Source organism: Podarcis muralis, chromosome 3, assembly GCF_964188315.1.
Source record: "Podarcis muralis chromosome 3, rPodMur119.hap1.1, whole genome shotgun sequence".
Classification (NCBI taxonomy): domain Eukaryota; kingdom Metazoa; phylum Chordata; class Lepidosauria; order Squamata; family Lacertidae; genus Podarcis; species Podarcis muralis.
In genome coordinates, this window is record NC_135657.1 from 118,806,309 (window position 1) to 118,831,175 (window position 24,867).

The 24,867-nt window shown below is 43.4% G+C and overlaps 1 protein-coding gene across 1 annotated transcript; it reads left to right on the forward strand.

Moving 5' to 3' along the window:
• The first annotated feature begins 595 nt into the window (after positions 1 to 595).
• On the forward strand, positions 596 to 24,846 carry LOC114593260 (uncharacterized). The gene is made up of 15 exons (XM_077925348.1): positions 596 to 655; positions 1,485 to 1,544; positions 2,414 to 2,518; positions 3,183 to 3,270; positions 5,339 to 5,505; positions 6,848 to 6,942; positions 8,215 to 8,303; positions 8,739 to 8,858; positions 15,875 to 15,936; positions 16,397 to 16,501; positions 18,447 to 18,539; positions 20,246 to 20,416; positions 20,940 to 21,034; positions 22,995 to 23,083; positions 24,593 to 24,846. The coding sequence occupies exons 2-15, from the start codon at positions 1,485 to 1,487 to the stop codon at positions 24,718 to 24,720; spliced, it is 1,467 nt and encodes a 488-aa protein (XP_077781474.1). The 5' UTR covers positions 596 to 655; the 3' UTR covers positions 24,721 to 24,846.
• The last annotated feature ends 21 nt before the right edge of the window (positions 24,847 to 24,867 follow it).

The window sequence follows — 24,867 nt, forward strand, 5'->3', positions numbered from 1 at the left end:
ATTTGCTTAGCTCTATGGGTGATGAAATGATGCCATAGGACAGGGGTCAGCAACCTAAGTCCCATGGGCTACAGGTGGCCCATGGGGGTTGTTTAACCGGCCCCCGAGCTGTCCCCGAACTGAGCCACCCGCTCAGTGAGTCCCCACGTGCTGCGCTAAACCAGTGCAGTGCAGCACGGGCACTCGCTTCCGCAGCACCGAAAATTGCATCTGTGCAGGCACAGGCAACAGAAATCGTGGGCGGGCGCACTCACACACACACACATGCAATCCGGCCCACGGAGGGATCTCCACTGGAGTGAACCGCCCAGGTGAGGTAAACCTCGCTGACCCCGCCATAGGATAAAGAACAAGCACAGATATCAATCCTTCATAAGAAGTTGGCAGGCATGAAAGAGCTCACTAATAAGAGATGCTTTGTTGTTGCATAGAAGATGGTTAATAAATTTCAGGAAATAATCTTTTTTTAAACAACGTAAGAGAAATCCAAAGTTCCCCCTTGTCAAAATTGTGTGATTTACTGTTGGACATTGAGTCATTCTGCAAAGCAGGAAAAAGGAGAGGTATATAAGCATAACATCATCCAGTGATATCCAGAACCTCCTTAAATCTACAAAGAAGGTTATTCCAGTCTTAACTAGAAACAAGGAGGAAGGTAAGATTTTGGGGGGGAGGGTGCCAGTTTTATACCATAGTCTGCTATATCCCATAGTCGGCTATATGAAGTTTATTAGCAGAGTTAAACAATTTAGGTTATCTCAGGAGGATACAACTTTTTGATCAAATTTCTATTATTTATGTACTTATTTCATAAAACATACTAGGGTTATCATATTTCATGAAAATCCAAACACAAAAGCTGTTGAGCTCTTTTAGGCAAAGTTGCTGAGCTGTGGGGGGGGGAGGGGGCAAAGTTGTTGAGTGATTTGCTCCCGGGCACTGTTCCCGACAGCCGGATCCCGGGTATGTCTGGGAAATTCCAGATGTGTGGTAATCCTGTTATCAGTAGGTATGAGTATCCTAGCTTCTTAGAAGTGAACTGCACTGGACTGTATTCGTAGTATAGCTACACCATCACACATTTAAACATCTCCTTGTTTCCCTTTCTTTTTGGGAGCCCCTCCAGAGCAAATTGAGGGGCAATTCAGTGAACTGCAGGGGGAAAGAAAGGAAAGGATGGCTGCATAATAAAGGAAATTTGATGGGCTCAGGTGGTGTTTTTCAGTGCAGCCACTATGTCCACTAACCAGAGACAGAAGCAAAATAGTTTAGTGGGGTGGAGTCAGATGTAAAGTGGTGACTCTGGAGGAGACACTTGCCTGCGGCACTCCTATTCCAGGAGGTACAAATCTCAACTAGTGCCACATGAGCAATTTGAAATTTAAACTACTACTCAGAAGAGTGGCGCCATGTTTCAATAAGTACGCTCTTTATCTAAACAGAAACTCTAAAATAATCTCTCCAGTGTTATTTTGTTTTCAGAGATGATCCTGCTCATCGTGTTGCTGAGTCTTGCTGCTCTGCTGCAACAGCCTGCTTCAAGAGTAAGTTTTTTACGTTGTGTAGTGTAGCAATACTGGGAGATGCTAAAGAGTCTCAGTCAGTGGGACATGAAAAGTTACTGAAGTTAGCTGGATTGTTTTCAAATACAAAATTTAGTTTGGCCAACTAAACCTTCACTTTAATAAGCCAAAACGCTTTTGACTGCTTCATCAATACTGTAAACACACTGAAGTGAAAAAAGATCATACTTACCAGGAAATCCAAACAAATGCAATTAATTTGGGTTAACCTTAAAACATGATGGAAGGATGGTCCAGTTACATATCCCACTAAAAGTAATGCTAAGTTTCTCATAGTTTTCAGTAATGGATTTATCCAGAGGAGTCCAGAGACATCTTGACGCCTCTGCATCACTCAACTCGAGGACCTGTTGATCTGCTCCATGGAGCCAGTGTGGTGTAGTGGTTAAGAGCGGTGGACTCGTAATCTGGGGAACCGGGTTCGCGTCTCTGCTCCTCCACATGCAGCTGCTGGGTGACCTTCGGCCAGTCACACTTCTTCGAAGTCTCTCAGCCTCACTCACCTCACAGAGTGTTTGTTGTGGGGGAGGAAGGGAAAGGAGAATGTTAGCTGCTTTGAGACTCCTTAAAGGGAGTGAAAGGTGGGATATCAAATCCAAACAAAAAAAAATGGTCAGCTACACTATCACAGAACATTTAAAATTCATCCCTTCAATTTTAGTTTACAACTGATGTTTCATTTATGACAGAAGAGCCTGACAGAAGCAAGTGCACACTTTTTAACCATGTCCATGATTCTTAGTGAAAGTATGCTAAAATTACATTGGTGTAATGAAAAATATAATCATATAAATAAATACAAGAAAAAAATACTCCATCTCTCACTTTAGGCACATGCACAAGGGGTTGGACCAGGTGAGCGACAGGAAATTCTTGACAAGCACAATGCCCTGCGGAGAGGAGTGCAGCCACCAGCAAGCAACATGCTGAAGATGGTAAGTGGTTTAAAGGTTTACTACACTTTCTGGCTGGCAGAAAATTGCATGCGCTAGTTTATACATATCTTTTATTATTTGTTAATTTATATTCCCTAGTGGCTACTACATGATTTGCAACTATAAACCCAATCTGTAATTAAAATACACAATAACATTAACTTATTTAATTCATATATACGATTAAAAGCATTCATTGTCCACTACATAGACAATGAATATGCATTTTTCAGAGAAGCTAAGTAGTAGCTAAGAGCACCTAATTCAGCATTTTAACCTTGGTTTGAAGTGGTTTACGGATGCTGGTAACTACTGTTACGTATGGTTGGCATGGGTCAGGAAGAATAAACAAAAACGTGCGCACAACCCAGGTAGTATCTGAGGGCACCTAACTCAGCATCTTTGAAAGCTGGCTGTTGCCATTAACCATGACTGGCATGAGTCAGGCAGATGTAATACTAAGCCCAAGAGGGAAAAGACTGCACACTTTGATTTTGCTTCATGTATTCAAACCATGACATAGCCTGAGAAGAACTATCATTAAAAAGACACACAAGTTTTTTTAAGAGAGCTGAAAGGTGAGAATGATCAGGCAAATATGAGCCTCTCCATTTTTACATTTTGCATCCAGTCTCATGTTTAATACATATTTTTTTTCTTATAGGAATGGAGTGGAGCTGCAGAAGCAAATGCCAAACGTTGGGCAAGTGGATGTCAATATCAACACAGCCCACCAGAACAAAGAACTGCTGGCAAGTATAGCTTTCACTAAGCATTGTAGAAATAATTTAGAGACCTGAAATATAATCCACATTTAGTCAGCATTCACTAACTCTTCAACAACCCTGCAATGGTCATTCTGCAGATAATACTGAAAATACTGGAGGAATGCCACTAAAAGGGGAACGGTGGAATGTTCTGGTTCTTTCAAAAATTTGAGGTCAGAATTCCACACTCAGTTCTGACCAGCTAAGCTTTGTCTGCAGGAGTGGAGGAAGGGGTGTGTGGTGGGGGCGGACCACCCTGGGTGTGGTGTCTTCGCTGAGGGGGGTGACATTTGGCACGCCATCCGCCCGCAACTCCCAAGCCTAGCCCGAGCCGTAGGGGGAAGCGCCGCTTTGCCATTGTCACTTCTCCCTTCCCCTTTGTTTTGACAGCTCAATGGAGACTTGGGAGTCGCAGGCAGGCTGCGCACTGAATGTCCGCCATTGGCGACTCGCTCCACCCTCGGCTGCAGGGTGCGCCCGAGTGGCTATCCTGCGCCTGGGAGGGCACCCTCCGCACCCCACACCCCTCAGAAGTGCTGCCCTGGGCAGCACTGGCCTATGCTCCGCCACTGTTTGTCTGTACACACACTTTACACCACGCGTGTCCAAAGTCCGTTTCGGGGGCCTAATCTGGCCCGCTGGTCAGTTTAATCCAGCCCCTGTAGCAGTTTATTTCTGGGGGGAAATCCCAAAAAAACCTCAACAACTTTGGACGGCCCTTTGGACAGCCCTCGCGGCGCTTCACTTCATCAAATCTGGCCCTCTTTGAAAAAAGTTTGGACACCACTGTTTTACACCAATGATGCATACTCCCTCGTTCTCTGAGAATGGTAATGGGACTCACTTGAGTTCCAGCTGGAAAAAAGCCCTGCTTCCACATACTCTATTATGATCTGTTTTTTTAAAGCATTATTTATGGCCACATCAAAGAAACTGAGCCACCAACTCCAGGTTCTCAGAGGGGAAGTGGACTTTGTGGCTCTCTGTTGATTTATGTAACTTATTTAGTAACTGATGGCAAATGTGTTTCATATTGTGCTGTTCTTGATTATGAGGCTTTTGATCGGCCATTTTTCCCTTATCTTGGTAAACTGCTGTACAGTGTTGCCTCTTTTGCACAAGTTTCTTTAATATTTTTCTCTATATCTTTATTTTTCTTTATATACCTGTGATCATCGTTTGAGACACTTCTTCATGTGTCACACCATGAAAGGTCTAGATGGTGTAAATTCGAGATTAGGCCTTTTCTGCAGTGGCTCCCCATTTTGCGGACTGCTCTACGCAGAGAGGCTCAACTGGAACCACCATTATATATCTTTAGGAGCCAGGCAAAAACTTTCCTCTATAACCTTAGCGCTATCAGTCAGTTTGGTTTATTGTGTTTAGCAAGAAGCTATTACACACTTAAAAACAATAACAGGAATGCTAATAATAGCAGGAATACTGCACTGCTACTAATAATGGTTAACATTTCTACTCCCCAACGCCTACCTCTTTAACTATAATTGGCCTTTAACTATCTATGGCCTTTTAGAAATGGGTGGGATTTTTTAATGTATTTCTTTTTCTTCTTGGTTTTATGGTTTAGCTAGTGTCATGGTGGGGTGGGAGCTGTGTGGCTGTCGTTGGTTGGTTGGTTGGTTGGTTGGTTGGTTGGTTGGTTGGTTGGAAGTCACTTTAGGTTGGCGTGGGTAAGATAAAGCAACTAACATATTTAATAAATAATAGGAATAATAGGAATATGCTCAGTTGTTTACTCCCTTTCTTGAATTGTTGAAATACTCTGTTATGGGGGTGAAGAGAGAGAGAGAGAGAGAGAGAGAGAGAGAGAGAGAGAGAGAGAGAGCACTATACCTTTTGCTTTGGAACTATTGTTGTACATACAAATGTATACAGATTTACTTAAGCAGACACATCTGCGGGGGGGGGGGGCGACAAATCCTGCTTGGAATAAGCAAGTTTTACCGGTTGTAGCATGTTTCTCCAAAGCATTGAAGGGCTCCCCTTGTTTATAGAATTCCCCGAATCACTAATAATGACTTTTCTTAATGTTAACCGTCTCCACTTCTAGATGGATTCCGATGTGGTGAAAATTTGCTCATGTCAAGTGGCCCTATGCCATGGTCTAAAGTAGTTCAAGAGTGGTACGACGAGGTGAAAGATTTTCAGTACGGTGTTGGAGCGGTCCCGGCAGGAGCCAAAGTTGGCCATTATACCCAGGTAACTCAAACACCGTTTTGTATCTTTGTCAAGCGCATGGCTCATCTAGTCAATCCATGTCTGACAGCCCACTCACATCTTGGCTTGCGGCTGCCTGTAGTGGGGTTAGAGAGCTGGAAAAAAGAAATCCATATTTAGACAAATCTAAAATGTCTGGGATACAAATTTTCATGGCCCTCTGGCAGCTACAGTGGTTCCTAGGGGCTTAATTTGGTCAGAATCAACTATAGACTTCAGAATTGACACTAAATGCATTAGTTCTGGTAAATGAGCCACCATAGTTGCTGGTGGGCTGTGAAAATTTGTGTCCTGGGCTTTTTAGACTCGTCTGCAGTAGTGCTATTTTTCTGGAAAGAGAGGTGCTGGAACTCACCATGAACACCTCCCTTAGAATAGCACCTGAGAGGCGCCCTGTACAGTCTACCCATGTACTATCTGAAGCCAAAGGGTGTGTTGGTTGCCGGATGTGAAATATATTAGCATTATTTTCAGCTCTCCTACTACACTTCTGGGACTGTGCAAAAGAAAAGATAAAGAAACCAAGGGAGGTTCTTGTGCCCCCAACAGGTGACATGGCAGGTAGTCTACTTTTGGTTTGGTGGGTCACTTTGGGCAGGGTCGGCCTCTCTCACATATTCCTATTCATAGTTTTCACACAGGAAGGATCATCGTTCTCTCTCCTACACCTTTGCTTCTGAGGGTTCTTCAGGCACCCATGAGACCATTCCTGTTCACAGCTGTATATACAATCATAGACTCACAGAACTGTAGAGCAGGAAGGGACCACGGCGATCATCTAGTCCAGGCACGTCCAACAGATAGATCGTGACCCACCAGTAGATCACTGGATGTTTGTGTTAGATCACTGGTAGATCACTGTTCCCCCCAGAAGCTCAACAACTTTGGCTCTTCTAGAAAAAGCTCAACAACTTTGACTTGAACCCAAAAACGGGGGTAGATCACTGCCAGTTTTTAACTCTGTGAGTTGATCGCAGTCTCTTGGGAGTTGGCCACTAGTCTAATCCCCTGCAATGCAGGAATCTTTTGCCCAATGTGAGGCTTGAATCCACGACCCTGAGATCAAGAGTCTCATGATCTACCAAATGAGCTATTTCTGAGCTGCTACTGCCAGAGGAAGAAAATGATTGAAATTGTTATCTGGAAATTGTTTATTTCTTTAGTATCATACTCCTTTTCAAGGTGCTCCTAATTATACACAACAGAAAGTGGTGATTGATTTATTTTTGCGGGGGGAGTTTAAATGGTATTGTCAGGTGAATGTTTTCCTGGCTCAAAACAGATTCTAACTGATTTTCTTGTGTGGATGTTTTTATATCTACAGGTGGTTTGGTACAGGTCTTACAAAGTCGGTTGCTCTGTGAACCAGTGCCCTCAAAATCCCCTAAAATACTACTACGTTTGCCAGTACTGCCCTGCGTATGTATCATTCAGTCAGTCCGTCATTAAACCTGTTAGTCATTTCTTACCCAAGGTCTCTAAGGGACTTACAACACATTTAAAACATAAATAAAAAGGCATTATACTATAAAAACAGAATGAAACAACTTCATTAAGAACCACAGGATGCATGGGCAACACACTAGTAATGTATTAACTCTGCATTTCAATGGTTGCCAACCAACTAGAAAACAAAAACAGCCAGGTCGTTCCTATTAGCTTTGAGCCATTTGCCAGGAAATCAGGAAACAACAGTGGATTTTTTTTTAAAAGGTTGAGTCAAAACCCCTCAGAAAAGAATTTTCTGGCAATCTATGGAAAACTTTATTTATTTATTGGGTCCTCTGAACAGCTGGAGATTTTCACTCCTCCTCTGGTGAATATTCAGTGACAGGCCCTCCCTAATTTCACCACCCATTACGGTTTGGTGCACCGGTGAATCCAGTTTAACATTCCCTTCATATTGTTGCTGAAGGAAGCAAAGGGCTGTGCTCCCACTCCTTGCAGCCCTCCTCTCTTAGTGCCCATGGCTTCTGTCATCCACCAATACGCACCTGCAGCATATTCAACATTAAGTGAGCCACAGTGCCTCAGAAAAGAATGTTCTCATTTTTAAGCTTGTTGTAAACCAGGTGTGGGAACCACCAACCCAGAGACCTAATTAGCCTTGCTCCCAGCCATTCAAGCCCTGCCAGGTGCTGGATTTTGTCATTTGAAGAGTTAGTTGGCCGGTCTACATTTTCCTGGACTTGAATAGAACAACTCATAGTAATAGGCCTAATTGAGCATATATTTGGGAGGCAAAGAAGATACTGCATCTCCTCCTCTCCCCCCACCCCACTCCTGCAGCTGCACCGCAGGCACAGAAGTGTTCACTCCTGCTCAGTTTGACCACCTGGCTATGTTCCCCTGCTGTGAAGAGGAGTGCGGCCAAAGTTCCTTCTTCCCACACAATGTCCCTTCTCCTGACAGCCCAAACACTCTGGGAGGGCGATCCTATCAGTGCTGTCTCCACGCAACTCATCCAAAGCCCAGGTCTACCTGAATTAAACTTAATTCGATTCAGGCTGAAGGCTTTAGCTGAAACCAGTTCACAGCCCTACTCCTCACATTGCACAATATTTGTGCTATAAGTTCATTGATTAAATAAATGGAATAGAACTTTTCTAATTAAGAAAATCATTTACTGAGATTATACGATTATTCTAGTCAAATATATCCTTGTTTACTCTTTCACTTTCATCATTCCAGAGGGAACGTAGTAGGATCACTTCAAACCCCATATAAATCTGGATCACCTTGTGCGGACTGCCCTGGCTCATGCGACAATGGATTATGCAGTGAGTAGAAATAACTTCAAATATTATCATAATGCCTTTTTGTACTTTAGAAAGGGCACTTAATAAGAATGGATCCCAGTAAATTTGATGGAAGCTTATTCCTGAGTAGATGTGCACAAAATTGTAGACCCCATAACCTTCCTTATTCTGTAGGTGGTTGCAGGATGTCAATGTAAATGTTCTCATGACCTGCACATCCACCCTTAAAAAAATGCCCAATTTATTCTGGGTTACAGCCAGGATTGCTAAACTAATTACTAATTCAGTTCCTACATTCATTAAAACAACTGCTAAATAATGTTTTAAGTGGGGGGCTTTTTCTTGTAAATCACCTCCACTATAGCAACTAAAAATGAAAGCATCTCTTGAGTTTGAATCACAGGGGCCTTTTGCTTTTGTTAACTCTGATGTGTTCTTGTCCTTTTTCATTTTCAGCCAATCCTTGCAAACATGACAATAAGTACAGCAACTGTGACGAGGCAGTGCAAGCGCAAGGGTGCAAGGGCAGCCTCGCGAATGAATGCGCTGCTTCTTGCTATTGTCCCACTGAAATAAAATAGGGGGTCCCCCGACGTGATCTTCGTTGAACTCTGCATTCTCATTTAATTTTCATCCTCTAGCATCTTCTGACAAATCCCATCCAAATGAAATTTGTTGATTTGTTTTTGAATCGGAAAACTCATAAAAAGTGTTGCATGCATGGATGTTTTCATTCTTTCTTTTTGCCTAATGGGGAGGAATGGAAGTTGGGAGTAGGGTCTTACAGTCGCAGGAAAAATAACAGACACAGAGATGCAAAAGATCCCAAGATGGACACAATGTATGGCTGATTAAATGTGAATGGAAGGTGGACAAACGAAATGAAATCAACACAGCATAAGCAGCTGCTACACCTGGGCCCACCCTGACATAACGCAGGTGAAAATTCTCAAGCCAGGAAGAGAATAAAAATTGATGAGTTAATTGAGTTTAGAATGTGAGACCAGTGGCGTAGCGTGGGTTGTCAGCACCCGGGGCAAGGCAAGTAATTTGCGCCCCCTAACCCGTGGATTTGCGCCCCCTAACCTGTGGATTTGCGCCCCCTAACCCGTGGATTTGCCCTAACCCCAGATGTTGCGCCCGGTGTGGCCAGCCCCCCCTGCACCCCCCACGCTACGCCACTGTGTGAGACTGCACATCATCAGAGCATTTTGTTGCAGTTTATCAAGGTCTGCGAACTGGCTTGTGTACCAAGAGTGGAACGTAGCAACCAAAGTACAGAGGATGAGGAAATGTTTGCTTTCTTGGCTTTGTCATGAGTTTCTTCACATCACATTATTTATGTATTTATACACACACACACGCGGACCCACATTTGTATTGAACTTTTCCTCAGCAACGGGCAAGAAAAGGCTCTGGCGTGATGCTGTAGCCCAGTGAAGCAGTACAAAAACAAGAATTGGCATTAGTTTTATTTGGTTCCTTTGTGGGAGCATAACACTGGTAACCCATTTTCATCAGTGAGATAATGGAGGGCCAGCTACTCTAAACAGGAAAGATCCCTAAGCAGGTATATTTAGAGTTGTTGGAGAGAGAAGGGCCCAGAAACAAGAGGGGGGGCCTGACTCTTGTGGGACCAGGCGTCGGGCTCCCCAGCCCATATAAATAAGAGACAAATATGACTGGTTTTGGGGTCAAAACAGGCCACAGTTTTATTGAATACAGATGAAAGAGGTTTGGCTTGGGCATGGGGCAATCTAAATACTTCCGGCCCACCCGCTGGAAGTGATGCGTGGTAAATCCAGGCAGGGGTTCCTAAGACTTGCATCAAATAGGGTGACCACTGTCTGGGGAAGTACCTTCAGCCCTGGCTTCACTGACTTGAAAGATAATCCAAGCATCTATAAATTTAGAAAGCCAAAACATGAAGGTGATATTTTATCAGATGGCAGCAGGTGCTGAGCACCCTTAGCAACAACGGCATGTCTGTATCCAAGTCCCACTAGGGACTCAAGAAGGTAAGGGGCTCCCAGGTCAGCAGAATAAATCAAACAAACTTATTGTACCTGCTGCTAGCCTGACACTGGCCAGAGGAGGACAATCTAACTGTATACTGGAGTGTGTTTGTTTAAGCACTTTCCTCTGTGTCCATACTATTTCATTCACTGTCCAAGTGTGCTGCCTTTCTTCCTATATACATAAAAATGTAAGGTTGTCATCACACAGCCCCCATTGGATGACTTGTAGTGCATGCAACCATGTACAGTATGTATGCATCCCTGTAAAGTGTAGGTGTATAACAACTGACTGGTAGGGGAATTCCTGTAGCTCCAATAAAACAACTGAGAGATGTATGGAGGGAGCTAGTGGTATAAGCCTTCTTCCCTGAGAGTATGAAGCATGCAAAGTACTAGGGCACACAATAACCCTCAAGAACAAATGGGGAGGGGGGGGGACTTAAGAGGCTATGGGAAAGTCACACAGCATCTACCTTCCATCATAATTCATGGAACTTCTTGGCCTGTCAAAGGCTATAAAATGTTGACAGGAGCCCCAAACATTAACAGTAACCTGCCCCAAAGAGAAAATGGGTGTGTATGATAAAATTACCCCCCTTCACCACAGAAAAACCACCCTGCATTCCTGGAATGGAGCAGGGAGGACTGAAAACTGCCCCCTGATGGGCTGCACAACAGGGGGGGAGAAGGGGAATGTAGGGAACCCAGGAGAAACCCCCACAGAGCCTGCAACCACTGAACCCTGCTGCCTCGAAGGGGGCTGTAAACAGCACATTGTTGTGGGGAAAGCTGGCCAGGATCCCCACCCAGCTCCCAGAGGCCATACACCATGGTGATCTTGATGAGGCCACCACACCTGCCACTCACCCCAGCTTCTGCAGCTGCCAACCCATCTCCATGGATTACGATAACCCTTGGAGCAGGAGCCATGAGGAAACCACAGTTGCTGGGCACACTTTAATGCCCCAAACACATCTGACTTCCACCTAGGCCCAACCTACTAAGTAAATTCTTATGATCCTGAATCATTAAGGTTTCAGTGGTGTTTTTCCACCAGATTTGTCCCTGTTTTTGAAATAATCTGAAGGCTATATTTTTTTTTTTGTTTGCAAATATGGGGGGGTTTACTTGGGGACTGCTGTTTCATTTCTGATTTCCTGATATGTTTTTGATGCCTTTTCATTTATTAGCTAATTCAAGCAGCCCATATTGTTTCCATAATGACAAAGTAACCAACAATGTTTCATAATCTCTTTAATATAATTAATTGCAATCAGTGGAGGCAGTCCTAGACAAAGTTTCCTCTTATATTATGAGGCGGGGGGAAGTATAACACTTTGCCTGAGAAGAGACCAATGGTTTTAATGTTCCAAACATAGGTTGCTTTTAACCAAATCTTTTAGTCATAGCTTCCCCGCTCCTCCACATGCAGCTGCTGGGTGACCTTGGGCTAGTCACACTTCTCTGAAGTCTCTCAGCCCCACTCACCTCACAGAGTGTGGGGTTTTTTTGTGGGGGAGGAAGGGAAAGGAGATTGTGAGTCGCTTTGAGACTCCCTAGGGTAGTGATAAAGTGGGATACCAAATCCAAACTCTTCTCCTTGGAGGCCCCGCGGAGCGTCCTGCCCCGGCTCACCCCATGGGCAGCTGGTCCTGCCCACTGCCCCAAGCACCCGATCAGCTTGCTCCGCCGCTGCATACCTGCTTCCCTACACAGTACAGAAAGGGAATCAAGTCCGTCCTGAGAGTTTTTTATTCTGTTTAGCTGAGAAAAGGGACAGAGCACTTGTTAGAAAAATACATTGTACACCCTCCACACACTTGGAAATACACACTGTGTTCCATCATTCCATATTGCATCATTGTGAGATTATATTGTTCATCAGATAAGTGCATATAGTTTAGAAAAGAAAATCTACCTGGTGCTTCTTCACCTCTACTCTTCATATTAGCTTCAACTTCAATTACAGCATAGATATCAGAAATTTGTCTTTGAAATTCAGTGCTGTTCCTACCGCACTGCCATTGGCTTGTTTTTTCAAAATTTTCTCGCAGTACTGGGCTTTCTTTGCAGTCAGTATAAGGCAATATATCTTTTGATATGTCTTCTGCAGGCAAGTCGGCAGTAGCCATAAAATTTCTCACTTCTCTCAGTGGAACCATTTTTTTAAAAGCCTCCTACCTTGTGGAATTCCCTTCTAAGAGACATAGAGTTGGCACTATCAATCCGGGAACTCCAGGACTCATTTATGGGAAGAGGCTCAATAGCCGGCTCCTGTCGGGAGAGGCAACGATCGGTATCTGTGTGATCCCTGTGATCTGCTGGCAGAGTCTGAAATGTTAATGAGCACCTCAGTGCTTCCTTCTCTCTGCAGTTCTGCATCAGGAAGAGAAAAGGCATTGCCCTGATTAATGCTTCAGATTTTAAAAAGAACAGAAGATGTTAGAAGGCCGTGGAGGGGTTTACAAGGGTGTGTTTAACTGTACAGTTGGACTTGGGTTACATTTGGTGATAGAACAATATGGGGAACAAGGTGTTTCACTGTGTGTTCCCTCCATCTTAGGAGAAAGGAGTAACTTCAGACACCTCCTCCACACCTGTCACAGACTGGTCAGGTTTGTGGGCAGCTGTACCCATATCTATAAGACCAGAGTCAGATTTATATGTATTAGCCAACTGGTATCAAGTGATTTGCTTTTAAAGTCTATTTCAGAATTTTGTAAGTTTAATTTACAATGAATGGATGTCTGTATCATCAAAACAAATCAACTGGATTGTCATATTGTGTCTTGAAATGAATTACAGTGGTGCCTCAGGTTACAGACGCTTCAGGTTACAGACTCCGCTAACCCCAAAATAGTACCTCGGGTTAAGAACTTTGCTTCAGGATGAGAACAGAAATCGCCCCATTAGCTAAAGTGGTGCTTCAGGTTAAGAACAGTTTCAGGTTAAGAACGGACCTCCAGAACGAATTAAACTCTTAACCCGAGGTACCACTGTAGCGTTAAACTTTGTAATGATGATACATTTTTGCTCTTCTGTTCCCAGCCACTTTAGGCCTGTTTGTGTTACAACCATAAAAATAAGTCGGGGTCAAGGGGTGTGTTTTCAGCATTCTGTATCATGAATGTGCCAGTCGCCCTTCTGTGGGGAAGGAGAGACACAGCTTAGGGGCAGCCACAGAGAATAGCGTGAAACTGACCTCTGCAAACTCAGCACAGGTAATGTAGCACTTGATTTTCTGTTTCTTCAAATACTCAATAAGATTATATCCATAACTCAGAGGACTATATCAATAATAAGACATAGTTTTGTTACAACACATGATGGGGATCTGATTTCGTCACATTACCGCTATCTACTTGAGTAAGACGCCCTGTGGTTTAGGTGGGGGGAAGTAATAAAAAAGGAAGAGAAAAGTGCGTGGAGTGTAAGGAAGTCTAACAAACATTTCCCCCGCAGTGACTACTTCAGTGTTTTTTAAAAAATATGAAATACAGTGGTACCTCGGGTTAAGAACTTAATTCGTTCTGGAGGTCCGTTCTTAACCTGAAACTGTTCTTAACCTGAAGACCACTTTAGCTAATGGGGCCTCCTGCTCCTGCTGCCGCACCACCACCACACAATATCTGCTCTCATCCTGAAGCAAAGTTCTTAACCCAAGGTACTATTTCTGGGTTAGCGGCGTCTGTAACCTGAAGCGTCTGTAACCTGAAGCGTCTGTAACCCGAGGTACCACTGTATTAAAGTTTTCAACAACAAAAACATCCTCTCATTTATTATTTATTTTATGGTGCCTCTGCTTTGCTGGTTCCGTAAGGACATTCTTAGTCTGCTTATTGGGTAATCCAGAACTGAGCACATGAGACAGGATGTATTTGCAGGAATTATATCTCCACTGTGATGCTAGTTGAACATAAGCAAATACTGAAGATTTAAATGGCCGTTGGCGTGTGATAACATCACCTCCAGGAATACCAGCTGAGTGGCATCAATGCATCAATAGATGCGGGAATCAGCAAAGGAGTGGGGCAGGGGAGGGAGGGAATGGGTCCAACTTTCAAAACAAGAAGATTTCCTATCACTTCAACATCTGCAGTAACAGGTTAAAAACACTTGCCGTACATCCTTGTTTACTAGATTATGGCACCACCAGTGCATTGCTTCATACACAGAAAGAAGGAAGGAAGAAACCTCTTTGGTAGCAGCAATAGCTTGTGAATTCCTCTCATTACAATGTATATTGAGTCAATGATGTGTTTAGATCTACCAGCGATAAAATGATGCCACAGGATACAGAAAAGGCACAGATATCAATCCATCATAAGATGCTGGTTGGAATTTTTCAGGAAATAAAACATTGTTAAAAAGACATGTGACAGATTCAAACTTCTGACTGGTCAATGAGGTGTGTAATTTACGGTTGGACACTGAGTCATTCTGCAAAGCAGGAAACAGGAGAGGTATATAAGCATAACATCGGCCGTTGATTTCCATAACCTCTTTGAAGCTACAAAGAAGGTACTTCAAGTCTTCCTTGAAATAATAAGGTAAGGTTTAAGCGGGGGGGGGGGGTGTTTGTTAACCTATACATTAGCCCGCTGTATCCCATAACCACCTACATGAAGGTTGCTAGGAGAGTTAAGTAAGATAAATTGTATAAAAATAATTGCTCAGGAGGATGCATCTTATTGATCAAATTCCTACTGAAGAATCTGCACTTAAGCCATCTGTCTTCATTGGCTGCAATGCTGGGGGTGTATCTAATGTATGTTTTACAAAGGTTTACTGTCATGCTTTCTCATGGGAGGTAAAGGTAAAGGACTCCTGGACAGTTAAGTCGAGTCAAAGGCGACTATGGGGTGTGGTGCTCATCTAGCTTCAGGCTAAGGGAGCTGGTGTTCCGGGTCATGTGGCCAGCATGACTCAACCGCTTCTGGCGCAACAGAACACTGTGATGGAAACCAGAGCGCATGGAAATGCCGTTTACCTTCCTGCCACAGCGGTACCTATTTATCTACTTGCACCGGTCTGCTTTCGAACTGCTAGGTTGGCAGGAGCTGGGACAGAGCAATAGGAGCTCACTCTGTCACACAGATTCGAACAGCCGACCTTCTGACTGGCAAGCTCAAGAGGCTCAGTGGTTTAGACCGCAGCACCACCCGCGTTGTATGTGTAAATACAGTGTGTGTAAATACAAATCTGCATCCAAGTTACTACAGGTCAATAATTATTTCTAACTGCCTGGTTTTGGGGTGGGGGTGGGTTTCAGCAAGTTGTAAGCTATTTTAAGCATTGTACATTCATTGGGAGGGTGTGGTATAAATCTGCTAAAATAAATTGCCACTCTTAAACAAGCCTTATTCATTCATTGCATCCAGAGATCTTCCAGCAGGTTCTGATCTGCCACCTGCCCCATTCTAAGAGACACAAGTCTATTTTTTCATGTGGAGCCACATGAGCATTTTGAAATTTAAACTACTACTCAGAAGAGTGGCACCATGTTTCAATAAGTACGCTCTTTATCTAAACAGAAACTCTAAGATAATATCTCCGGTGTTATTTTGTTTTCAGAGATGATCCTGCTCATCGTGTTGCTGAGTCTTGCTGCTCTGATGCAACAGCCTGCTTCAAGGGTAAAGTGTTGTTGTTTTTTACGTTGTGTAGTGTAGCAATACTGAGAGATGCTTAACTCTCCTATCTCAGTCAGTGGGACATGAAAAGTTACTAAATTTAGCTGGGTTGTTTTCAAATACGGGATTGGAGCTTCGTCAACCTAAACATTCTCTTTAATTAGCCAAAATGTGCTTCACTGCTTCATCTGTGAAGACAATAAATTTTAAGAAGATCATACTTAATGGAGGAAGTTGATTTCAATAACTGTGGATTTATCCAGAGTACGTCAGAGAGACGTTAACGCCACGGCATTGCCCAACAGTTTACAACAGCTTACAACTGAGATTTTGCTTATGTCAGATTTCATTTATGGCATGTATTCACCATGGCCATGATTCTTACAGAAACAGTGCTAAAATTATATTGGTGTAATATATTATGAATAAATGCAAGAGGAATTTAATCACTCTCTCACTTTAGGCACACGCACTAGGGGTTGGACCAGGTGAGCAAAAGCAAATTCTTGACAAGCACAATGCCCTGCGGAGAGAAGTGAAGCCAACTGCAAGCAACATGCTGAAGATGGTAAGATAGAAAGAGGTGAAATTCATAGTTCCCGGTGCATTGGCAAGTGCTTTGCATGTTTACTGCACTTTCTTGCAGGCAGAAAACTTGTTCTTAATCACTTCAAGAATGAGGCTCACAAGCAGATTTGCATTTCACAAGGGAATGCCATTTAAACATCATTTTTTAATTTAAAAAGGACAAGCAGGCACATGATATTTGCATATGCTAATTCACAGGTATAAGTGCAAATTTAGAACTAATCAGTATGATTTCAACAGAAATACAATGCAAATGGGGAACCAGACTGTAACCAGGCTACCCCTGGTGCCTCCTCAGTTGGCTGGCTGGGGGTTCTTAGCTTGTGATATTAGAGTCAGCTTAAGGAAGTCGTGCCGATTCATGTTAAGCAAGCAAGGTTCAGCTTAATGAGTTGCGGTAATCATTAGTAATAATAGTGCAGGCTCAGAGTCTATTGATGCCACTTCTCACCTGTGCGCTTTGGGTTCCCTTGGACAGATATAATCCACCCCCTTGCTTTCTTTAACTTCCTACATGTTCTTGTCCAATCAGGAGGGGGAAAACCATGTATGCTTTCCTTTCCTCCACTTGTCCATGTAGTGGGCTATGCATATGCACTTACCTCAGTAGTAACTTAGTAGTAGCTGAGAATGCCTAACTCAGTCTCTTAGGTAAAAGGTAAAGGACCCCTGGATGGTTAAGTCCAGTCAAAGGTGACTATGGGGTGTGGTGCTCATCTCACTTCAGGCCGAGGGAACCAGTGTTTGTCCACAGACAGCTTTCCAGGTCATGTTGCCAGCATGACTAAACCACTTCTGTCTTAGCGGGACACAGTGATAGAAACCAGAGCGCATGGAAACGCTGTTTACCATCCCACCGCAGTGGTACCTATTCATCTACTCACACTGGTGTGCTTTTGAACTGCTAGGTTGGCAGGAGCTGGGACAGAGCAACGGGCGCTCACCCCGTTGTGGGGATTCGAACTGCCAACCTTCTGATCGACAAGTCCAAGTGGCTCAGTGGTTTAGAGCACAGTGCCACCCGCGTCAGTCTCTTAATCAGGGTTTGGATGATGGTTACTGCCATTAAGCAGGGCTGACAGGAGTCAGGTAGATGTGATGCTAAACTATGGTTAAGATCATCCAGGTGTTGGGGTTGGGGCAGAACCGGCCCTCCCATGAGGCAAGCTGAGGCAACCGCCTCAGGCAGCAGAATCCACAGGGGCAGCAGTTCTGACTCCAAGGAACATGCTGCCTGTCACTGTTGCCACAGTGGCAGCTGTGGTGCCTTCCTTGGAGGACACGTCTGCTACCACCTTGGTACACCCCCCCCATGCCGCTTCCCCCTCAGCAAATAGGAGGGACTGCTCATCTCCTCCCACTTCTAAGGAGGAAATATCTGGGGCTGCCCTCTGGGGTCTCCTGGGCTCTGCACCCACCTGGCATGATTCAGAGATGGCCCCTTTCCCCCCCATGAGAGCCTCTGATTACCAGCTCAACCATCAGGTAAGGCTGATTTGATTCCCTCCCTTGTTCCCAATGTAGTTCTTCACTCCCCGCTTGTTCCCAATGTTGATCTTTATCCCCCCCCCCATTTTTTCTGATGTAGAAGCTCATTCCCCCCCCTTCTTTCCTAGTGGGGGGCACCATTTTGTGGTTTGTCTCAGGTGCCAAAATATCTTGGGCAAGTGCTGGGTTGGGACTGGCTCCCAAGAATGAAAGAGTGATGGGAAAGGGCTTCACAGTTCTGTTTTTCCTTCATATATTCAAGCCATGACCCAGCCACAAAATAACTATCATTAAAGGGGAACATGCATGCACACATGGACATACACGTCAAGGTTTTGAAGAAAGCTGAAAGGTGACAAGCGATCAGACAGATATCATCTCCTCCATCTTTACAGTATGCCTCCATTCTCACCTTTGCTACATCTTTTTTCATTTAGGAATGGAGTCCTGCTGCGAGAGCAAATGCCGAACGCGTGGCAAAGAAATGTCGTTTTGCCCACAGCCCACCAGACCAAAGAACTGCTGGCAAGTAGAGCTGTCAATAAGCACTGTAGAAATATTTTAGAGAGATCTATAATATAATCCACATTCAATCAGCATTCACTTACTCCTTCAACAACCTTGCAGTCATCAGTCTGAGCATAATTTTTAAAAAGCATATTTTAAAAAAACACACTGGAAGAATGCCACAAAAAGAGAATAATACAGAGGAATGTTCGAGTTCTTTCTAACATCCAAACTCAGAAATCAGCGTACCTTTGCCTCTATACATGCAGCATCCACCTTAGATGCATACAATTTTTAAAGCATCACACAGCAGTTCATACATGTTCATTCCGGATCCTGGAAGTATGTAGTTAATCACTAAAACAATAAATCTTTTGCAGTCACTAACAATTCAGAGATGGTAACATTTTAAAGCAAAACCTTTCAGCTTCTACTTTCTTCAGCTGATCTGAAGGTATTACTTTGGAATTCATCAAAGGATGCCAGCTATTGAGCAAGTTATACAGCACAGCTGAGGTTAACCTTTTTTGGCTGTCTAAAACATGGATATATTTAATGTCTTATACGCCAACAGGTTCTAAATTCAGAATATTTTAATTTGCTCTGGTGAGCCTATGGATAGTCACCAAAGAATCAGAACCACATGAAAAAGGAAGCTCATTTAACATTTACTAAAAGTAACTGACAAATGTTTCTTTGAGAGCCAGTGTGGTGTAGTGGTTAAGAGCGGTAGTCTCGTAATCTGGTGAACCGGGTTCGTGTCCCTGCTCCTCCACATGCAGCTGCTGGGTGACCTTGGGCTAGTCACACTTCTTTGAAGTCTCTCAGCCTCACAGAGTGTTTGTTGTGGGGGAGGAAGGGAAAGGAGAATGTGAGCCACTTTGAGACTCCTTAGGGTAGTGATAAAGAGGGATATCAAATCCAAATTCTTCTTCTTCTTTCTGGTAACACCTTTGAATAAGTTTACTCATTAAAATTAATTCTTCATTATTTATTGCTTGTACCAAAATGCAGACTCTTCTTTCTTCCTCTACCTTTCATTGCAACTCAGTTTTCAAATGTAAACCACAAATTCTGCCCACATCTGGGACTCAGCTAGACTGGTAAAGAAAAAGTGATTTATATGCACTGTATGTGTGATATAACATTGTGCCACCGACGTGGAGTTCCGTTTTTCTCTCCCTGTTACAACACTTTAAACTGAAACACTTCTAGCTAAGAATGTACCCTACTGAAACAAAAACTTCTGTCTCTAAAGAGGGATTATAATATTGGTTGAAATAAAGATATTCTTGTATAACAAACATTTAATATAAAGACAAATACCTGGGCAATTATACATCAATCACCACCCTTAGTGTGCCCAGTTCATATTTTATATCCCCCCTTTCACCCCATAGTTTAAAACTGAACAGCTGCTTCCCAGTTTAATCAGATATAGATGACTCCTAAACGCTAAGCAAGAAACATGGAACATCAAAAGGTATCCCAAATAGAACTGTATCAAAGTAGTTATAAGATTTATCATTCCCAATTAAGCAAAGATTCTGTGTTGTTCAAGCACTGGCTCAAATGGGTTACATACGGTACATAAAATCTCTCCTTTTCGGGTGAACAAATTCTGCTTGAATAAACAAGCTTTTACCTGTTGCAGCATGTTCCCCTGAAGCATTGCATGACTCCTCTTGTTTACAGAATTTCCTAGGTCAGGAATCATGAGTTTTGCTAATGCTTCCCGTCTCAACTTCTAGATGGCATCTCATGTGGTGAAAATATATATGCATCATCTCACGCTACTTCATGGAATGACGTGATTCAAGCTTGGTACGACGAGGTGAAAGATTTCAAGTACGGTGTTGGAGAAGTCCGTCGAGGGGCCGTAACTGGCCATTACACTCAGGTAACTCAAAGACCGTTTTGTATCTTTGTCAAGCGCATGGTTCAGCTAGTCAATCCATGCCTGACAGCCCACTCACATCTTGGTTTGCGGCTGCCAGGGACCTCACAGAAGGAAGGAAGGAAACCGAGAAGGGGTGGGTTTTTCCCTCACGTTTCACCCAGTACTTTTTCCATATTTTTCACATAGGAAGTTCAGATCATGGATTGTCTTTATTTCTGCTGTGCCTTTCTTTCTGTGGTTTCTTCAGACCATGATGCCATTCACATTCACAGCTGTATACATTTCTGAGCTGCATCTCCCAGAGGAAGAAAATTATTGGAATTGTTACTTGGAAATTGTTTATTTCTTTAGTGTCATACCCCCTTTTCAAGGTGCTCCTAATAAAACAACACAAAGTGATGAAATCTAGGGATTGTTTTATTTTTATTTTTAATGCTGGTGTTAAATGTATGTTTTTCTGGCTCATTATGAAAACAGTTAGATTCTAACGTATTTTCTTGTGTGGATGTTTTTATATCTACAGGTGGTTTGGTACAGGTCTTACAGAATTGGTTGTTATGCTGCCCACTGCCCTCAAAACCGCTTCAAATACCTCTACTTTTGCCACTACTGTCCTGCGTATGTACTACTTAATTATTTATTGAGCTTGTTAGCTGTTTGTTACACAACGTCTTCAAGGGATCTAACAACACATTTTAAACATAAATATGAAATACATTAGACTATAAAAACGGAATGGAACAACTCTCATAACAGCCACAGGAAGTTTGCACACTAGTAAAGCAGTAACTCAGGATGTCAATGGTTGCTAGCCAGCTAGAAAACAAAAACAGCCAGGTCATTCCTATTACCTTGGGTAATCAGGTGGCAGCAGCTGGTGTTGTGTTGTGTTGTGTTGTGTTGTGTTGTGTTGGGCTGAGTCAAAATCCCAAAATAATTTTCTGGCAATCTCTGGAAAACTTTATTTTGGGAGTCCTCCTGAACAGTTGGTACCTTTAGTCCTGTTAAGGTTTGGTGCACCAGTTTAGCTATGGTTTAGGTAAAGGGACCCCTGACCATTAAGTCCAGTCGCAGATGACTCTGGGGTTGCGGCGCTCATCTCGCTTTACTCGCCTAGGGAGCTGGTGTTTGTCTGCAGACAGCTTCCGGGTCATGTGGCCAGCATGACTAAGCCGTTTTTTGGCAAAACCAGAGCAGTGCACGGAAACCCTATTTACCTTCCCGCCGGAGGGGTACCTATTTATCTACTTGCACTTGATGTGCTTTCAAACTGCTAGGTTGGCAGGAGCAGGGACCAAGCAATGGGAACTCACCCCGTTGCAGGGATTCGAACCGCCGACCTTCTGATTGGCAAGCCCTAGGTTCTGTGGTTTAGACCACAGCGCCACCCACGTCCCTTAGCTATGGTTTAACCTTGCTTTAATACTGTGAAAAGGCACAAAAGGCAGCGCCCCCACTCCTTGCAATCCTCCTCTCTTAGTGCCCATAGCTTCCGTCATCCACCAATTCACACCAGCAGCATATTCAGCATTAAGTGAGCCACAGTGTCTCAGAAAAGAATGTTCTCTTTTATTCATTTACATATTTATTAAGTTTGCTCTAAACCAGTGTTGGGAACCTCCAACCTGGCTTCCCTGTTTGACCCACCAGGATATTTCAGCCAAGCCAAGCCACACCTGCCTGCCCTACACCTAATGTTATATAGAAGCAGGTGGGGGCAGACAAAGACCTGGCTCAGCAGAAAGAGATTTTCAGGCACCTCTGTTAGGTGGACCAGTGGCAGCTGCAAAGCCCTGTTCAAGGGGCTTAACAAAGGCTGGCATCTTTGACAAGCAATGCAGAGCCAAATTCTTCAAAGTTCAGAACCCAGGAAGTTTTACCCAAGAGGGTAAAGGATTCTCTTGAAAAGTGTATGGAGATACAGGAACCCCTTGATCATATTTTGTTGCATTGCTAGTGGGCACATATGGTACAGTCTGTGAATAATGCCCGTGAGATTCTCTTTACTGATGATACAGCCCCAGCCCTTTGGAAGAGGTATCCAGCTATTAACATTCCTGAGAGATTACATAACACTGGGAGGTCCACAAGATAAAGGGAGTTAATAGCAGATTGTCAACGGACAGAATAATCTCCACAGAACATTAGAATAATCCAAATTACAACATGCTGTGTTCATTAAGTTCATTTGCATTGGCTTGTTCTGGGTGTTGAGTTGTCACCCTTCCCTCTTTAGAAACAGGGGTGTGGTGTTGTGCAAGCAGCTTAGGTTGCACATAGGAAAATAAAGTAGTTGTGTTTTATCCCTCCCAATGTGATGTCCTGCCTTTCTAGTAATTCTACAGGCAAGACTTCTTCACTCTCCAGCCAAGGCATCCCAGCCTCATTTCCATTCCCACTAGCACCTAGAGCACAGCATTACTGAACTGACGCCACTAGATTGCTCCCTCTGAATACAAACAACCGGCTACAGCATACCAAGACTGAGCTGCTTTGGGGCTTTTAAAAATATATATATTTATATGAATTTCATGAAATAAATAAAAAAAACTGCACTTTTTTGCATTTCTCATTCCAGAGGGAACATACAAGGCTTACTTAAAACCCCATATAAGTCTGGACCATCTTGCGGGGACTGCCGTCATGCTTGTGACAACAAATTATGCAGTATGTACAAATAACTTCAAATATTAAAGCTTCTCCATCTTTTCTTTAGAAAGGGCACTCAGTTAGAATTCAGAACTCATTGGGCCTGTTAACTGTCACCAAGTTAGTATAAGGGATAATAGGAAAAGCTGTGCTGATTTCTGCTTAGAGGCCCTACTTCTGGATCTGCCCCAATGTGCACTGGGAGCAGCTTCTGGTGTGATGTGGAAGTCTTGCATCCAGATATGATACTACTTCTGCGCTGCATGCACAATGCACTGCCAAAGAGATGCTCGCCCTGACAGTTTAGCCAGGAAGAAAGCAGGAGGTGGGCAGGCAGAGATCCACTGCTGCTTATGAAGATCTATATAGAAATATAGATATCGCTGTTCCCCCAAGATTACAAGGTTATTTGTAGAGTGGAAGGGATATCACCAATTATATTCTAAATTTGAATGCTAAAACCAGCATATTCCAAACCTAGTTACTCAGAAGAAAATCCCACTGAATTTGATGGAAGCCGGGGCAGCACATCCTGTTTCACCACTAGAGGTGAAATGAGAAGTTCTGCCTTGCCGCCACTCCCACCACCACCTAATTGCTTCTGCCGCTACTGCGCACCCTGCCACATCTGCCAAAGGCGGAGTAGCAGCGCTCCCATCAGCACCAAAGATCTTGCCCCAAATGGACACAATCTTGCCCCAAACTGGCACTGATGGCAGTACCACTTCTCCATTGATGGTGGGGAGGTCATACCACCTGTGGAAAGGCTTCTGCCTCCTGAGTCACAATAACCTTTTAAATTTTTTAGGTGAATGTAGGGATTTCTACATAATGTTCATAAGATGTGGCAATGAAAGCCTGCCCAATTTCACAGCATCCTAGGATTGTAGAGTTGGTAGGGTCATCTAGTCCAACCTCCTGCAATGCAGGAATCTCAACTAAAGCAGCCAGGGCAGATGGCCATCCAACCTCTGCTTAAGAACCTCCAAGGAAGGAGAGTCCACCACCTCACAAGGGAGTCCATTCCACTGTCAAACAGCTCTTACTGTCAGAAGGTTCTTCCTGATGTTTAGTCGGAATCTCCTTCCTTGTAATTTGACTCCATTGGTTCAGGTTCTACCCTCTGGAGCAGGAGGGAATACGCTTGCCCCATCTTACATGTGACGGCCTTTCAGATACCGGTACTTGAAGTTAGCTGTTATATCACCTCTCTGTCTCCTCTTCTCCAGGTTAAACATGCCCAACTCCCTCAACCATTCCTCATAAGGCTTGTTTTTCAGGCCTTTTCTTCTGAGTTATGGTCAGGGTTGCTAAACTGTTTATGCATTTAATTATTACATACATTAGAACAACTGTTAAATAATATGTTCAGTGTTCTTTTTTCTTTTGTATAATCTTCAGTTTTGATCTTAAGCTCCAGTATATGAACTAAAAATGAAAGCGTCCCTAGAGTTTGAATCAATTGGGGATGTTTTGCTTTTGTTAATGTCCAGACTGATGGTAGTGTGTTCTCCTTTTCACTTTCAGCCAACCCTTGCAAACATACTGATACGTTCTCCAACTGCCCTGACTTAGTGAAGTTACTAGGATGTACGAAACAAAACATGCTGGAAGACTGCGCTGCTTCTTGCCTGTGTAAGAATGAAATAAAATAGGTCTCCTTTTGGCACTTATGATTTTTGTTGAACTCCACAAACTCACCTTCAGCATCTTTTAATGATCTTTTCCAAATGAAATTTGTAAACACGCTTTTAAAATTGAAAAATAAATTATCTTGCATACATGGATGTATTTTTTGTGTA

Coding starts and splice junctions, on each gene's coding strand:
- LOC114593260 (XM_077925348.1), top strand. CDS start 1,485: ATGATCCTGCTCATCGTGTTGCTGAGTCTTGCTGCTCTGCTGCAACAG. Junction 6,943..8,214: donor GTTTGCCAGTACTGCCCTGC/GTATGTATCATT, acceptor TCATCATTCCAG/AGGGAACGTAGTAGGATCAC. Junction 21,035..22,994: donor TTTTGCCACTACTGTCCTGC/GTATGTACTACT, acceptor TTCTCATTCCAG/AGGGAACATACAAGGCTTAC.